At 48.4% G+C, this 18241-nt stretch overlaps 1 protein-coding gene and 1 non-coding gene across 2 annotated transcripts in view; both read left to right on the plus strand.

The window, feature by feature from the left end:
• The first annotated feature begins 3636 nt into the window (after positions 1-3636).
• Positions 3637-18241, plus strand: part of c5 (complement component 5) — a 29083-nt gene continuing 14478 nt past the window's right edge. Inside the window, exons 1-21 of the mRNA XM_078171149.1 lie at positions 3637-3792; positions 8437-8632; positions 8717-8870; positions 9041-9111; positions 9223-9320; positions 12228-12310; positions 12419-12509; positions 12601-12709; positions 12829-12961; positions 13056-13171; positions 13251-13439; positions 13546-13749; positions 13836-14048; positions 14691-14840; positions 14935-15061; positions 15181-15246; positions 15589-15780; positions 15962-16046; positions 16187-16269; positions 16817-16956; positions 17066-17299. Coding sequence (XP_078027275.1) covers positions 3725-3792; positions 8437-8632; positions 8717-8870; positions 9041-9111; positions 9223-9320; positions 12228-12310; positions 12419-12509; positions 12601-12709; positions 12829-12961; positions 13056-13171; positions 13251-13439; positions 13546-13749; positions 13836-14048; positions 14691-14840; positions 14935-15061; positions 15181-15246; positions 15589-15780; positions 15962-16046; positions 16187-16269; positions 16817-16956; positions 17066-17299 — 2802 coding nt within the window. The 5' untranslated portion in view covers positions 3637-3724. The remainder of the gene's footprint in view (positions 3793-8436; positions 8633-8716; positions 8871-9040; positions 9112-9222; positions 9321-12227; positions 12311-12418; positions 12510-12600; positions 12710-12828; positions 12962-13055; positions 13172-13250; positions 13440-13545; positions 13750-13835; positions 14049-14690; positions 14841-14934; positions 15062-15180; positions 15247-15588; positions 15781-15961; positions 16047-16186; positions 16270-16816; positions 16957-17065; positions 17300-18241) is intronic.
• On the plus strand, positions 7931-8002 carry trnat-cgu (transfer RNA threonine (anticodon CGU)). The gene has a single exon. It is a non-coding gene; the product is annotated as a tRNA-Thr (tRNA).

Raw genomic sequence — 18241 nt, forward strand, 5'->3', positions numbered from 1 at the left:
AGGGCAACTAGATGCAGCCCAACTTATCTCTTCTGGCATGCCCAACTTGGGCTGATGCTAGACCAGGGGCCTCATGTACAAAGACCTGCGTGGATTTCCTACTGAAACATGGTGTACGCTTGAATCCAGAAAACGTCGTACGTACAAAAATATCCAGATGTATGAATCTGTGCATACACATGAATCCAAGCACATTTCCTTTGTACATCCCAATCAACGTGGAATTGAGCACCCATGTTGGAGTACCCGACCCCTCCCTGTCCACGCCCCCATTTAAATATGCAAATCATATTTAAATGAACCCTGCACCTGAGATTCCCCTCTCTGCGCGATCAGAAAACTAAAACAAAAGAATGAATAAGACGGGGAAAAAAGAAAATCTTCACAGAATGCGAATTGGAAACGCTACTCATTTAAGTGGAGGCGCGCAAAGATGTACTTTTTGGCACACAGTCCTCCGGCATCAATACAAAACGCAAGAGGAGTGAGTGGGAGAGTGTGTGTGAGGCTGTCAATGCAGTGGGGTCAGAAAAGCGTACACACGCACAATTAAAAATGAAGTGGTCCGACATTAAGGTGGACGTGAAGCAGAGGACGGCTGCCCACCGCCAAAGTGTGGCCAAAACAGGCGGGGGGACAGGAGAGGAGGAGCTCACCCGTCTGAACAGAGAGTCGACAATTAATTATGTGAACTGGATTTACAGTTTATATTTGTTAATTTTATACACCACTTAGACGGATCACACACTATTGTCTATTGTTGTAAATGAATGCAGAAGTGCGCCGGGGAAAAGGGGAGGCTCATTAGGAAATGTCGCACTTTACGCACGGGTTTATTGACATGAGTACTTTACACACAGAGACAATCAGGGGCTTGTTCCAAAGCTCTGAAGCTGTAGTTTAAAAAACAACAAGTCACTAACTTTAACCACTGACTAGTACTGATGCTGTGAAGGCAGGATAATATTTGGGGGCGCACATGCTCAGTGTGCATCATGGGGACTGATATTAGGACAATTAAAGGAATAAATTATTTACTCACCAAGAAGCCACCCATCGCGCACAGTGCCAGCTTGTAGTCTGTTCCCAACCATGCTGTTACTCAGAATGTATGAATCTGAGTGTATGTATGAACCAGGCCACCTCGCCACAATGTTGGTTAATTGCATTTGCGCATCACATATGATCTGTACATTGATCGAATGAAAATGCTTCCTGTTGACAAAAACAAATTCATCCTGCGTTGGCGCTTTTATAATGTGTGTACAGTCGATAGCTCCGGTAACATTAGGAAAAGCGGCTCTCGCTGCAAATTGCGCTTTAATGTTGGCCTGTTCAGCTGCATATGGGAATTTGATATACCTGGCTGACATGCGGATAATTCCGTCCCACACAGCTGGCATGACTTGGCTCAGGGTCGACTGGCACACTCCCGATCGGTCGGCCAGTTCCCTCCGGAATGCCTGTGTTGCTAGGAGTCCCGGTGTGGTCAGCACCTGTATGGATACAGGCAGCGCATGGCTCCTCGCTGTATCACGCTCCAAGGTCGGCCGCAGCTCTGCGCACAGTTCCAGGAGGATTGCCCTCGGGAACCAATGCGGCAAATACTGCTAAAACGTTGTTAACGGTATTTTTGGCACCACTTTGCGCATGCTTTTATATCCACTCATCTAATAGCAAACACGTGGGTGTGTTAATTGTTCATCAGTGTTAATTGTTCATGTGTCTCTGATGTGCACATCACTCTGAGGACTAATTGTTTTCACATTTATTTATTATAACAGTTTCCCAGCATCACCTCTAAGTGTCGCCAAAGGATCAACAGCTGTAGAAACGTGCGTACGTCAGCCATGAAGTTGGCGTGAGGCACCGCACATTTCCACGGTCATTTCACTCTTGATACATCTGAACTTTGCCGTGGAAAAGGACGTACGCCACGTTTTTGTGCGTACGCACCCTTTGTGCATGAGGCCCCAGGACATTTGTGCTTACGGCCCAGTTTGAGAGCCAGAATCGGGTGAGTTTATTCGGCCTGATTCTGGGGCATCATTCATCCCAAGTCTCAGCCAAGCTGGTGACCAGATGTGGCCGAGTTTGGGCTGATGCCAGATCAGGTTATTTGTGATAACAGTCCAGTTCAGCAGCTAGAATCAAGCAATCATATCAACGTATTTCCTCTGGCATTCTGAGTTTGGGCCGATGCGAGACCAGATAATTTATGTACCGGCCCAGTGATTGCAGAATTGAGCCAAATAAACTCGCCAGATTCCAGCTGTTGACACGGCCGAGTCATTCATCCTGGGTCTCAGCCGAGTCGGCCAACTGGACGCGCCCCAAGTTACTTTCTCTGGCATGCCACGTTTGGGCCATTGCTAGAACAGATCATTTGTGATAACGGCCCAGTGATCACAATGTAGGCTGCTAAAATTGGGCAAGTTTATGTGGCCCGATTCTGGGGCATCATTCATACAAGTCTTAGCTGAGTTGGCCAACTGGACGTGCCCCAAATATTTCTTCCGGCAATCTGAGTTTAGGCCACTGCTAGCCCAGATTGTTTATGCAACGGCTCAGTAATAGCAGTGTCGACAGCCGGAATCTGGCAAGTTTATTTGACCTGATTCTGGGGCATCATTCATCCCGAGTCTCAGCTGAGTCGGGCAACCAGATGTGGCTCGACTTATTCCTTTCAGCATGCCAAGTTCAAACCAGTGCTGGGCCAGGTCATTTTGGCGACCTGGGGAAGTACAATTTTGAGGTTCTTGGTACATTACTGAGACAGCTGAGTTAGTGGTTATCTTGTAAATAAAGATTAAAAAAAATATATAATGAGCAAATAGAATAAAAATGCAGCAAATTAAACCAGCGTACAGTAAATATAATGAGTAGAAATCGCTCCGCTGCAGACAGCAACACTGAAATACCTAAATTAATGTTAATGCATCAATAATAATATTTTAATAGGTAATAAGCTATATAATAATTTAATATGACTGGCTCCAAACTGAGTGCTCTAATTTTATTCTTTTTTAATTCTTTTTTATTCGTTTTTTTTTTTTTTTTAAACCTAAGTAAGGTTTTGCAAGACTTTTGTAAGTTATGATATTTCTGCTTTTATGTCAGTAATTCCTCTGCCACTGAAATGATCTCAGTTTGCTTTTCTAACTTTATTTTTGCAGGAACGAAGCCATGACGATCATGTTGATGTTTTTTAAATTTTAAACTAACAACACACACACACAACTACACACTCAGCTCCATGACTGATTATCTTTTTTTTTTAAACTAGGTATAATGATGACTGTACTGAATGCTGCAGCCTGTGGGTGACGCCGGCAGGACTCCACTCTGTCAGTGTAAATGGACGTGCAGCGTTTTGAATTCAGTGTGAATAAAAACGTTCCTGACACATGTAACTCATGTTTTTCCTGCAGAGTGAAGAGAAAACAACAAACAGAGTGAATCTGGACGTCTGACTGATGAGCTGAGTCAACAATGCTGTTAGGTAAGATCAGAAAACACAGGCTGAGTAAACTCACCTTTGGGACACACACACGCACGCACACACACACACACACACACACACACACACACACACACAGATAGGGGAACTTCCCCCCTGTCCTGTTTTGTGATGACTCACAGGTATTAACCAATAGTTGATATATGTGTTGCTGTCAGTGGGTCAGTCTTCTCAGTCAGAGTGTGTTTCCTCCTCATCGTCAGGATGAAGGTGTGGGTCCTCCTGATGTGTGTGAGCTTTTTCTGTCCGAGGACTGAGGCCGACGCCAGATCGTAAGTCGAATTATTCTCTGTGGTAAATTAAATGAAGTAGTGTGAGGGGCTGTGGTGACTGTTGGTGTCACAGCTGCAGGACTGTGGCGACTGTTGGTGTCACAGCCGAAGGACTGTGGTGACTGTTGGTGTCACAGCCGAAGGACTGTGGTGACTGTTGGTGTCACAGCTGCAGGACTGTGGTGACTGTTGGTGTCACAGCCGAAGGACTGTGGTGACTGTTGGTGTCACAGCTGCAGGACTGTGGTGACTGTTGGTGTCACAGCTGCAGGACTGTGGCGACTGTTGGTGTCACAGCTGAAGGACTGTGGTGACTGTTGGTGTCACAGCTGCAGGACTGTGGTGACTGTTGGTGTCACAGCTGCAGGACTGTGGCGACTGTTGGTGTCACAGCTGCAGGACTGTGGCGACTGTTGGTGTCACAGCCGAAGGACTGTGGTGACTGTTGGTGTCACAGCCGAAGGACTGTGGTGACTGTTGGTGTCACAGCTGCAGGACTGTGGTGACTGTTGGTGTCACAGCTGCAGGACTGTGGCGACTGTTGGTGTCACAGCCGAAGGACTGTGGTGACTGTTGGTGTCACAGCCGAAGGACTGTGGTGACTGTTGGTGTCACAGCTGCAGGACTGTGGTGACTGTTGGTGTCACAGCCGAAGGACTGTGGTGACTGTTGGTGTCACAGCTGCAGGACTGTGGTGACTGTTGGTGTCACAGCTGCAGGACTGTGGCGACTGTTGGTGTCACAGCTGAAGGACTGTGGTGACTGTTGGTGTCACAGCTGCAGGACTGTGGTGACTGTTGGTGTCACAGCTGAAGGACTATGGTGACTGTTGGTGTCACAGCTGCAGGACTGTGGTGACTGTTGGTGTCACAGCTGAAGGACTGTGGTGACTGTTGGTGTCACAGCTGAAGGACTGTGGTGACTGTTGGTGTCACAGCTGAAGGACTGTGGTGACTGTTGGTGTCACAGCTGAAGGACTGTGGTGACTGTTGGTGTCACAGCTGCAGGACTGTGGTGACTGTTGGTGTCACAGCTGAAGGACTGTGGTGACTGTTGGTGTCACAGCTGAAGGACTGTGGTGACTGTTGGTGTCACAGCTGAAGGACTGTGGTGACTGTTGGTGTCACAGCTGAAGGACTGTGGTGACTGTTGGTGTCACAGCTGCAGGACTGTGGTGACTGTTGGTGTCACAGCTGAAGGACTGTGGTGACTGTTGGTGTCACAGCTGCAGGACTGTGGTGACTGTTGGTGTCACAGCTGAAGGACTGTGGTGACTGTTGGTGTCACAGCTGAAGGACTGTGGTGACTGTTGGTGTCACAGCTGAAGGACTGTGGTGACTGTTGGTGTCACAGCTGCAGGACTGTGGTGACTGTTGGTGTCACAGCTGAAGGACTGTGGTGACTGTTGGTGTCACAGCTGAAGGACTGTGGTGACTGTTGGTGTCACAGCTGAAGGACTGTGGTGACTGTTGGTGTCACAGCTGCAGGACTGTGGTGACTGTTGGTGTCACAGCTGCAGGACTGTGGTGACTGTTGGTGTCACAGCCGAAGGACTGTGGTGACTGTTGGTGTCACAGCTGCAGGACTGTGGTGACTGTTGGTGTCACAGCTGAAGGACTGTGGCGACTGTTGGTGTCACAGCTGCAGGACTGTGGTGACTGTTGGTGTCACAGCTGAAGGACTGTGGTGACTGTTGGTGTCACAGCTGCAGGACTGTGGCGACTGTTGGTGTCACAGCCGAAGGACTGTGGTGACTGTTGGTGTCACAGCTGCAGGACTGTGGCGACTGTTGGTGTCACAGCCGAAGGACTGTGGCGACTGTTGGTGTCACAGCCGAAGGACTGTGGCAACTGTTGGTGTCACAGCCGAAGGACTGTGGCGACTGTTGGTGTCACAGCTGAAGGACTGTGGCGACTGTTGGTGTCACAGCCGAAGGACTGTGGCGACTGTTGGTGTCACAGCTGAAGGACTGTGGCGACTGTTGGTGTCACAGCTGAAGGACTGTGGTGACTGTTGGTGTCACAGCTGCAGGACTGTGGTGACTGTTGGTGTCACAGCTGCAGGACTGTGGCGACTGTTGGTGTCACAGCTGAAGGACTGTGGTGACTGTCGGTGTCACAGGTGCAGGACTGTGGCGACTGTTGGTGTCACAGCTGAAGGACTGTGGTGACTGTTGGTGTCACAGCTGCAGGACTGTGGTGACTGTTGGTGTCATAGCCGAAGGACTGTGGTGACTGTTGGTGTCACAGCCGAAGGACTGTGGTGACTGTTGGTGTCACAGCCGAAGGACTGTGGTGACTGTTGGTGTCACAGCCGAAGGACTGTGGTGACTGTTGGTGTCATAGCCGAAGGACTGTGGTGACTGTTGGTGTCACAGCTGAAGGACTGTGGTGACTGTTGGTGTCACAGCCGAAGGACTGTGGTGACTGTTGGTGTCACAGCTGCAGGACTGTGGCGACTGTTGGTGTCACAGCCGAAGGACTGTGGCGACTGTTGGTGTCACAGCTGCAGGACTGTGGTGACTGTTGGTGTCACAGCCGAAGGACTGTGGTGACTGTTGGTGTCACAGCCGAAGGACTGTGGTGACTGTTGGTGTCACAGCTGCAGGACTGTGGCGACTGTTGGTGTCACAGCCGAAGGACTGTGGCGACTGTTGGTGTCACAGCCGAAGGACTGTGGTGACTGTTGGTGTCACAGCCAAAGGACTGTGGCGACTGTTGGTGTCACAGCTGCAGGACTGTGGCGACTGTTGGTGTCACAGCCGAAGGACTGTGGCGACTGTTGGTGTCACAGCCGAAGGACTGTGGCGACTGTTGGTGTCACAGCCGAAGGACTGTGGTGACTGTTGGTGTCACAGCTGCAGGACTGTGGTGACTGTTGGTGTCACAGCCGAAGGACTGTGGTGACTGTTGGTGTCACAGCCGAAGGACTGTGGTGACTGTTGGTGTCACAGCTGCAGGACTGTGGTGACTGTTGGTGTCACAGCTGCAGGACTGTGGCGACTGTTGGTGTCACAGCCGAAGGACTGTGGCGACTGTTGGTGTCACAGCTGAAGGACTGTGGTGACTGTTGGTGTCACAGCTGCAGGACTGTGGCGACTGTTGGTGTCACAGCCGAAGGACTGTGGCGACTGTTGGTGTCACAGCTGCAGGACTGTGGTGACTGTTGGTGTCACAGCCGAAGGACTGTGGCGACTGTTGGTGTCACAGCCGAAGGACTGTGGCGACTGTTGGTGTCACAGCTGCAGGACTGTGGCGACTGTTGGTGTCACAGCTGCAGGACTGTGGTGACTGTTGGTGTCACAGCTGCAGGACTGTGGTGACTGTTGGTGTCACAGCTGAAGGACTGTGGTGACTGTTGGTGTCACAGCTGCAGGACTGTGGTGACTGTTGGTGTCACAGCTGCAGGACTGTGGCGACTGTTGGTGTCACAGCTGCAGGACTGTGGTGACTGTTGGTGTCACAGCTGCAGGACTGTGGTGACTGTTGGTGTCACAGCTGCAGGACTGTGGTGACTGTTGGTGTCACAGCTGAAGGACTGTGGCGACTGTTGGTGTCACAGCTGCAGGACTGTGGTGACTGTTGGTGTCACAGCTGAAGGACTGTGGTGACTGTTGGTGTCACAGCTGCAGGACTGTGGTGACTGTTGGTGTCACAGCTGAAGGACTGTGGTGACTGTTGGTGTCACAGCTGCAGGACTGTGGTGACTGTTGGTGTCACAGCTGCAGGACTGTGGTGACTGTTGGTGTCACAGCCGAAGGACTGTGGCGACTGTTGGTGTCACAGCTGCAGGACTGTGGTGACTGTTGGTGTCACAGCTGCAGGACTGTGGTGACTGTTGGTGTCACAGCTGCAGGACTGTGGTGACTGTTGGTGTCACAGCCGAAGGACTGTGGTGACTGTTGGTGTCACAGCCGAAGGACTGTGGTGACTGTTGGTGTCACAGCTGCAGGACTGTGGTGACTGTTACTAAAAATATCAGAGAAAATGTTGAAAAAATAAAACAAAAGTGGCCAAAAAATGTTTAATTAAATGTTTTGGTTGCAGGATTGTGGGTTTTGCTCACAGGTTAGCATACATGATGCTAACGATGAACTTATATTCGGTATATTTGGAGCTGTCAGTACCTCCTGAAGTGAGGCGTGGTGGCCAAGTGGTAAGGCGTTGGTCTCGTAAACCAAAGATCATGGGTTCAACCCCCATCCATGCCTGAGCTCACAGGTAACTTGTGATTGAAGCTACCTGTGATCGGTATTCAGAAACAAAATGCTTTTGTGACATGTCCCACCAGGATCAGAGCACTTCTATGTTAACAGACTGTATGAAGTAATGCACGTAGACATGGTGATGTCACACAGTTCCATCTTTATCAAACGTCTGTTATTGTGTGGAGCAGAGCGGAGGGTTGAAAGACTCTGAGTGTCAGGAGGTGAAGATGAACCGTCGTCCATCTGTACGCCTCAGAGAGTCTTTGTAATGTTGCTAATGTTTTATAATCTGATACAATGTCAGAGTTTATTCCATCCCTATCTTTCTCTGAGGCCAAACCTTGTTCTGCAACATCAGCATTAGAAAACATAAACTTCCTGCAGCACAGGAAGTTGTTTCCTCCTAAGTTAAGACCAGGCGTGTCCTCCTCCCCCAGGTATCTGATCACAGCGCCTCTCTCGTTTCGTCTGGACGCCGTGGAGACAGTGTTGCTGCAGTTGTTTGGTTTCACGGATGAGGTGACAGTCTATGTGTTCCTGAAGACCTCCATGGCTCCGGATCATGTGGTTCTGGCTCGGGAGGTCGTGACCCTCAACACCAAGAACAACCATCAGGCCGCTGCCAAAGTCAAGGTCAGATGTGACACACAGAAGCTGTAGGTTATTATCTCAGGACGAGGTTTTAATCATCTCTTCCTGTTGTGTGTCTGTGTGTAGCTCCGCCCAGGTCAGCTGGATAAGAGTGTGAGTCATGTGATCCTACACGTCCAATCAGCAGAGGTCAACCAGCACCTGTCTGTCTCCGTCAGCCGCACCAACGGCTTCCTGTTCATCCAGACGGACAAACCACTGTACACCCCCCATCAGAGCGGTGAGAGTTTTAAACTACATACAACAGATCCTCTGTTTCCCACAATCCATTGCACACCTGTCACTGTTTACTCACTGTATCTGTGGTGAAAAGTAACTGAGTACTTTTACTCACATTCTTGTACTTTATCTGGTATTTGTGTTTTATATTACTTTATACTTCCTGTCCAGTCAAGGTGAGGGCGTTCTCCCTGAACCAGGAGCTGGCGCCGGCCAATCGCAGCGTTTTCCTGACCTTCAAGGTGAGTGTAATGACCTGCAGGACCAGCAGGGTGCAGCAACACATCACAACATGTCTGGTGATTTCTCTGATGTCGAAGTGATCTGAGATCAGTGATCTCGTCCCCCGACAGGACCCGGATCACACCACAGTGGACATCGTGGAGATGATCGATGTCAACAACGGAATCCCGTCGATGCAGAACCCGTTTAAGATCCCGATCAAACCCAAGTAAGACCTCAGATCAGACTACGACTGAGACATCTGTACACCTGATCTGATTCCAGGCTGTTTGTAATGTTACTGATGGGATTCCAGGGTGGTTATAATGATGTCAATGTGATTCCAGGTTGGTTATAATGATGTCAGTGTGATTCCAGGTTGGTTATGATGATGTCAATGTGATTCCAGGGTGGTTATAATGATGTCAATGTGATTCCAGGTTGGTTATAATGATGTCAGTGTGATTCCAGGTTGGTTATGATGATGTCAATGTGATTCCAGGGTGGTTATAATGATGTCAGTGTGATTCCAGGTTGGTTATAATGATGTCAGTGTGATTCCAGGGTGGTTATAATGATGTCAGTGTGATTCCAGGTTGGTTATGATGATGTCAATGTGATTCCAGGGTGGTTATAATGATGTCAATGTGATTCCAGGTTGGTTATAATGATGTCAGTGTGATTCCAGGTTGGTTATAATGATGTCAATGTGATTCCAGGTTGGTTATAATGATGTCAGTGTGATTCCAGGTTGGTTATGATGATGTCAATGTGATTCCAGGGTGGTTATAATGATGTCAGTGTGATTCCAGGTTGGTTATAATGATGTCAATGTGATTCCAGGGTGGTTATAATGATGTCAGTGTGATTCCAGGTTGGTTATAATGATGTCAGTGTGATTCCAGGTTGTTATAATGATGTCAATGTGATTCCAGGTTGGTTATGATGATGTCAATGTGATTCCAGGGTGGTTATAATGATGTCAGTGTGATTCCAGGTTGGTTATAATGATGTCAATGTGATTCCAGGGTGGTTATAATGATGTCAATGTGATTCCAGGGTGGTTTTAATGATGTCAATGTGATTCCAGGGTGGTTATAATAATGCCAATGTGATTCCAGGGTGGTTTTAATGATGTCAATGCGATTCCAGGTTGGTTATAATGATGTCAGTGTGATTCCAGGGTGGTTATAATGATGTCAATGTGATTCCAGGGTGGTTATAATGATGTCAGTGTGATTCCAGGTTGGTTATGATGATGCCAATGTGATTCCAGGTTGGTTATAATGATGTCAGTGTGATTCCAGGGTGGTTATAATGATGTCAATGTGATTCCAGGGTGGTTATAATGATGTCAGTGTGATTCCAGGGTGGTTATAATGATGTCAATGCGATTCCAGGGTGGTTTTAATGATGTCAATGCGATTCCAGGTTGGTTATAATGATGTCAGTGTGATTCCAGGGTGGTTATAATGATGTCAGTGCGATTCCAGGGTGGTTATAATGATGTCAATGTGATTCCAGGTTGGTTATGATGATGTCAATGTGATTCCAGGGTGGTTATAATGATGTCAATGTGATTCCAGGGTGGTTATAATGATGTCAATGTGATTCCAGGTTGGTTATAATGATGTCAGTGTGATTCCAGGTTGGTTATGATGATGTCAATGTGATTCCAGGTTGGTTATAATGATGTCAGTGTGATTCCAGGTTGGTTATAATGATGTCAATGTGATTCCAGGGTGGTTATAATGATGTCAGTGTGATTCCAGGTTGGTTATAATGATGTCAGTGTGATTCCAGGTTGGTTATGATGATGTCAATGTGATTCCAGGGTGGTTATAATGATGTCAGTGTGATTCCAGGTTGGTTATGATGATGTCAATGTGATTCCAGGGTGGTTATAATGATGTCAATGTGATTCCAGGTTGGTTATAATGATGTCAATGTGATTCCAGGGTGGTTATAATGATGTCAATGTGATTCCAGGTTGGTTATAATGATGTCAATGTGATTCCAGGGTGGTTATAATGATGTCAATGTGATTCCAGGTTGGTTATAATGATGTCAATGTGATTCCAGGGTGGTTATAATGATGTCAATGTGATTCCAGGTTGGTTATAATGATGTCAGTGTGATTCCAGGTTGGTTATAATGATGTCAATGTGATTCCAGGTTGGTTATAATGATGTCAATGTGATTCCAGGGTGGTTTTAATGATGTCAATGTGATTCCAGGGTGGTTTTAATGATGTCAATGCGATTCCAGGTTGGTTATAATGATGTCAGTGTGATTCCAGGTTGGTTATAATGATGTCAGTGTGATTCCAGGTTGGTTATGATGATGTCAATGTGATTCCAGGGTGGTTATAATGATGTCAGTGTGATTCCAGGTTGGTTATAATGATGTCAATGTGATTCCAGGGTGGTTATAATGATGTCAATGTGATTCCAGGGTGGTTATAATGATGTCAGTGTGATTCCAGGTTGGTTATAATGATGTCAATGTGATTCCAGGTTGGTTATAATGATGTCAATGTGATTCCAGGGTGGTTTTAATGATGTCAATGTGATTCCAGGGTGGTTATAATGATGTCAATGTGATTCCAGGGTGGTTTTAATGATGTCAATGCGATTCCAGGTTGGTTATAATGATGTCAGTGTGATTCCAGGTTGGTTATAATGATGTCAGTGTGATTCCAGGGTGGTTATAATGATGTCAGTGTGATTCCAGGTTGGTTATAATGATGTCAATGTGATTCCAGGGTGGTTATAATGATGTCAATGTGATTCCAGGTTGGTTATAATGATGTCAGTGTGATTCCAGGTTGGTTATAATGATGTCAATGTGATTCCAGGTTGGTTATAATGATGTCAATGTGATTCCAGGGTGGTTTTAATGATGTCAATGCGATTCCAGGTTGGTTATAATGATGTCAGTGTGATTCCAGGTTGGTTATAATGATGTCAGTGTGATTCCAGGGTGGTTATAATGATGTCAGTGTGATTCCAGGTTGGTTATAATGATGTCAATGTGATTCCAGGTTGGTTATAATGATGTCAGTGTGATTCCAGGTTGGTTATAATGATGTCAGTGTGATTCCAGGTTGGTTATAATGATGTCAATGTGATTCCAGGTTGGGGATTTGGTCCATTGAAGCTTCTTACTCTGATGATTTCACCACAACAGCGAGAACAGATTTTGAAATTAAAGAATACGGTAACGACACAAGAAAACTTTATCAAATATGATGATTCGACCACACGGTGCTGAGAGTTCACATGTGAGTTAAGTGTCAGATGTAAATGTTTAATTCTTCGGTCTCAGTTCTTCCCAGTTTCTCCATCCTGGTGGAACCACAAGCGAACTACATCAGCTTCGGAAGCTTCAGCAGTTTCAGCTTCAAAGTCTCAGCCAGGTGAAGAAACACGCCGAGGTCACGTTCACACATCCACAATGTAAATTATTTCTCTGACCTGTGACTGAGACCGGACGTGTGTTTGTCTCAGGTATCGCCACGGAGCTCCGGTGGCCGATGGCGAGGTGTTTCTGCGTTACGGCTACGTTAGCGGGAAGAATCCTCCGGTTATCATCCCCAGCTACGTCATCAGAGAGACAGTAAGAGACATGGACACTGATGGACACAGCCTGGGATCACATTAATATCATAAAGTCTTTGAGTCCTCAGCAGGTGTGTAGTTTGACCTTCTGATGTCAGCAGTGTCCATGTCCTTCAGTTGTCCTCGACAGGTGAGGTGGACGTGACGGTGAACATGGAGAAGGTTCTGTCCAAACACGACGGGCCCAAAGACCTCAACAGTCTGGTGGGGAAGTACCTGTACATCGCTGTGCTGCTGCAGGAGGACACAGGTACACACACACCTGTTGACCCTGACCCTTCATGAGGTCAGAGATACGTGTTCACACTCACAGGTGGCCCCGCCCCCCCCTCTCTGTCCCTCAGGTGGGATCACTCAGGAGGCGGAGTTTGCTGCAGTGAAGTTCGTCAAGTCACCGTACAGTCTGAGTCTGGTGTCGACGCCGCCCTTCATCAAACCTGGACTTCCTTATAACATCCAGGTGTGTGTTGGCCCGTCACACCTGTTCACAGAACAGCTGAGTGGACCTTTAACACGGTGATGTCATGGCCTCCTTGCAGGTGCTGGTGAAGGATCACCTGGACAAACCAGTAAACCGGGTTCAGGTGCGTCTGGTGGAGCGGAAGCTGTTCAGGACGGGGACGGAGAGCGAGGAGCTGCCATGTCCTGACAGCGCCAACACCCAATCAGACGGCCTCGCTGTCTTCATCTGCAACACGCCGAGCCAAGGAGCTCGAGCCGTGCTCAAGGTGAGGAGGAGGAGGAGGAGGAGGATTTGGAGTCAGTCATGCTCATTGCTGTTGTTGTTGTTTACATGTTGTTGTTTACTTGTCCTCTTCCTGTTGTTGTTTACAGTTTGAGACAGCAGACCCCGCCCTCCCAGCAGCCAGTCAGGCGTCTCTGAGTCTGGCGCCGGTGGCGTATCACTCTCCGAACCAACGTTACCTGTACATCGACCCACCGCTGCCCGGCCACGGCCTGCAGGTGGGACGCTTCGCCAACATCAAGGTGTACTCGGCCACGCCCTCCTACGTGCCCATCAGAGCCCTCAGCTACCTGGTGAGGAAACACGGCTGGTGGTTCGCATCATCCGTATTTGTCCACTTTCCGTGGTTACTGATGAAATCACTGCTGCGTCCCCTCAGGTGCTGTCCAAAGGGAAGGTTGTGGATTTCGGCAGTCAGAAGTTCGTCTCCAGCGGTGACCACAGACAGAGCCTGAGCTTCGAGGTGACGGACGCCATGGTCCCGTCCATCAGACTGCTGGTCTACTACATCCTGTACGGAGAGGGGACGTCCGAGCTGGTGGCCGACTCCGTCTGGCTGGACATCAGAGACAAGTGTGTCAACGGACTCCAGGTATGATGAGATGAGACAGACAGACAGACAGACAGCTTTATTATTTCACTGTTTACATTTTTACTGATTTCCGATAAACGACTCAGAGTCCTGCTAAAGATCAGCGATGAGACGACACTGTTTTAGAACGTCACAGAGAAAAGTGTCAGCGGTGTGAACTGGACTCAAGCCGGCTGATGGTGTCACCTGACACTCAGCTGGTCAAATGGCCGGCGGCTGGTTTTAAAGCACGTCACCTGTTTCAACAGCCAATCAGCTTGTAGTGAAGTCAGCTGGTCAAGTCAAAATGACCACAGACGGCGTGTTGGCTTGCTGCAGCAGGTGCTCCGTCCCCACAGAGCCCTCTGTTTCTGTCCTCACGGTGTGCCGGTGTCAGACGGTGGGTCGCTGCTGCTGCTGGCTGTATGTGCTTATGCCCCGCCCACACACACATTCTCACTGACTGATGAATTGGCGCTGGTTATTTATATTATTGTGGTGTATTGATTATGAATACAGTCCATCTGATGCTGGTTTTGTTTCAGCACTGCAACAAGAAAACGTGTAAGAAAGAAAAAACAATGAAATAATTTCCACATCACTGTGTATAAAGTATGTTTTGTTCTTAATGTGTGTGTGTGTGTGTGTGTGTGTGTGCGTCAGACTGACCTGTCCTATCGTAGTCGCGTCTACAAACCAAAGGAAAAACTCCGCCTGGACATCCGGACCAATGAGGTCGGTCTGGTGGCTCTGTCGGCGGTGGACTCCGCCCTCTACACACTGCGACCAAACTACAGGGACCCTGTTACCATGGTAACACAGAAAACATTTCTGTTTACAGTACAATTTGTTAATAAAGTTTGAAGTGAGATGAAACAGTGGTAACAGGAGGTACGGTGACCTGCAGGTTAAGCATCACCTGGAACAGAGTGATCAGGGCTGCGGCGGAGGCGGCGGCAAAGACAGCGCTGACGTCTTCCGATTGGCCGGCCTCACCTTCATCACCAACGCCAACGCCCACCCGTCGGCCAGCAGTACGTCTATCTATCTATCTATCTGTCTGTCATTTAGTCACTGTGTTTTAATTTGAAATGAGCTGTGTTGAATTAATGTGTGCGTGTGTGTGTGTGTGTGTGTGTGTGTGTGCGTGCAGGTGAGGCGTGTACAGCAGCCGTGCGTGCAAAGCGGGCTCTGACTGAGGAAGCGAAGGCAAAGAAAGGTGAGTTCACCTGTCGACATGTTCTTCTTCTCTGGTTCAGTCTGAACGTCACATGACACCATGAACACGTGTGTCACGTCTGCAGCAGGTTCTTCTTCTTCTGTACGGTTTCTGACAGGTGAATTTACACATGAGAATGTGGAGACAGGTCGTTTTAAAGAACCTCTGACATGAGATCCTGACCATGAGACAAACTGTCTTCAGAATAAAAACATCCAAAATGTTTCAAAGAGCAGCGTCATCGTGACATCACTGGATCAGAATATTGATTACCTTCACATCATTTTTTATTGCGGAGTGTGTGTGATGTCACTGAACAGGAGTGTCTGTCTGTCTGTCCAGCACAGAGTTACGGTCCCTTGAAGACGTGCTGTGAACAAGGGATGAAGTACATCCCGAAGAGCGTGACATGTGATCAGTTCGCCGAGCAGACCTTCAGGAAACATCTTCGCTGCAAACGCGTCTTCAAAGCCTGCTGCGAGTTCATCCAGCAGCACCTGGACCAGGACCAGAACCTCGTGCTGGGACGCCATGGTCAGTCTGCGCCCACCACGTCACACACTGACTGTGACAGCACAGGAAGTGCACAGAGAGAAGTCAACCTTAGTGGCCTGTAGGGGGCGCCAAAACACAGAGATGAGATAAGATGAAATAACACTGGGTGTGTGTTTGTGCGTGTGTGTGCGTGTGTCTGTGTGTGTGTGTGCGAGCGCAGCGCTGGGTGCGGACTTCGATGTCGCTCCTTCTCTCGTTCGGAGCTACTTTCCGGAGAGCTGGCTGTGGGAGGTTCATCCTGTCAGGTGACTCAAATCAAACACACCCACACCTCTTTGTTTATGTGTTTGTTTGTTTGTTTGTTTTTTGTTTGTTTGTTTGTTTGACGTCCACCCATCTCAGTATCGAGGACTTTCCTAAATGTCTTTGTACTTTGTGTCTTCAGGGTCGGACAGATATCAGCCATCATGTCTCTACCAGACTCTCTGACCACCTGGGACATCAAGGCCGTCGGCATGTTCAAGAATGGTACGTTTCCTTCAGACTCAGGGGGAGTTAGCTTGTTTAGCATGCAGGAAGTAGCTGGTCAATGCCCGCGTTCTTCACAAGACTTCAGTTTCAGCTGAGGACAAAGTGGCGGAGGACCTGTGAGACATTAAATCACCTGTGTAGGTAGGTGGTGTTTCGTCCATCGCCGACTCAGAGGAGGAGCTGCAGCTGAGAGGAGCTGATTCGTCAGCCATTCGTCCCATCGTTGTGAACGTGAGATCTCAAGAACGCCTCAAGGGAATGTCTTCAAATTTGGCACAAAAGTTCACTCAGACTAAACAATAAAGTGATTGGATTTTGGTGGTCAAAGGTCAGAGTTTAAGGTCACTGTGGTTCCTCTTGTGCTGGATGCCGAAATAGTCCCTCAGAAAGCCTTTTTAAAAACTTGGCTCATTCCTGGTTCTTGCAGCACAGACACGATAAAAAGCTCTTCTGCTCAAAAAACACCTGATGTGTGAAAAAAGGCTTTAGATTATAAAACTGATCAGAGCCGGTTGAGGTGTTTGACCTGTCTCTGTCTCTGCAGGTATATGTGTTGCGGAGCCGGTCCAGGTGTCAGTCAGTCTGCCGCTCAGCGTGGACGTCCCGCTGCCCTATCAGGTGGTCAGAGGAGAACAGCTGGAGCTGAAGGGCTCCGTGTACAACCAGCAGGTCGACAGCATCTCGGTACCAGCTGCAGTCCACTACACGATGCTGTGATCCTCTGTGGCTCTCTGTCAGAGCCTGCTGGGAGTTGTAGTTTACAGTGGAGTGCTAACACTTGTGTCATCCTCAGTACTGCGTGACGTTGACGGTCGGCCCAGCGTTGTGCCTGCAGCAGTCTAAGCCGGCTTCTGGTGGGACGGGGCTGCACTCCACTTCCTGCAGCTGGACGCTCCTGCCTGCAGGCGAGGTGGGGAAGGTGACCTTCACTCTACTGGGCCTGGAGGCTGGAGAACACACCCTGACCTTCACCCTGAGGACACGCCAAGGAGACAGAGACATCCTGGAGAAGAAGCTGCGGGTGGTGGTACGGACACAGATGACTGAATGAATGAATGAATGAATGGAGTATGAACTGTAGATATAAAGACCCTTTTAGGGCTGACATCATGACATCATCACGATGACATCATGTTATCAGCTGGAGGTGCAGCTGCCTCTCCCCCACAGGGCTGTAGGCTCCATAGGAGTGTTAAAATGTGTTTGTCTTGTTGTGTTATTGGGAGCCAGAATAGAAGGAGTCATGGCTCAAAACCAGCCGCCACTGCCCGTCAACAAAAACAAAGACAACTATGGTTAAATGTGATAAGACCAAAGGACTGGACGGAGGCCATCATCAAAAATGCTCACATGTGCAGCGCACACTTCATATCAGGTTAGGGAAAAAGTATTTCCTGTTGTAGGGATGAATAAGGTTATGTGTATTAAGGGTTATCATGTCCACCTCATCAGAAACTGGGGAGGGATTAAGAGGAAGATTGGATTTCTCTGCAACGCTAACTTTTTAGCACATTAGCTAACGTTAGCTTCCATAGCAAAACAAACAAGTGTGGTCCTCCTTTGTAAGATTGGCTTCCTGTGACATCATCCATCCACTGAGTGAGAGCATACGGGTCGGCCAGTCTGGTCCCGTTGGTCAGTGTTTACTTATTCAAGTAACACTGGCGGTCCCAGAGAGTGAGTGACCTGACATGGTGCGTTGGTAAATTCAGTCTGACGCTCTACACTAAAATGAGAGCCCTGTTGGTGGAAGAAACGCAGCGTTATATTTCTACATGAATGAACCAACGGTTAAGTTAATCACACATTCACTCCGCTCGGCGCTCTGCTGCTCCGTCTCCACAGACAGAGTGTCCAGAGTGCGCTCTGCCACTCTGAGAGTGCGCTGCTCTGGATAACCCAACGCTACATTCAGACAGCGCTCCCAATTTATCAACGCTCCAGTTTGTGTCAGAGTGCGCTCCCACAC

The sequence above is a fragment of the Epinephelus lanceolatus genome, chromosome 9 (assembly GCF_041903045.1).
Source record: "Epinephelus lanceolatus isolate andai-2023 chromosome 9, ASM4190304v1, whole genome shotgun sequence".
Lineage (NCBI taxonomy): Eukaryota > Metazoa > Chordata > Actinopteri > Perciformes > Serranidae > Epinephelus > Epinephelus lanceolatus.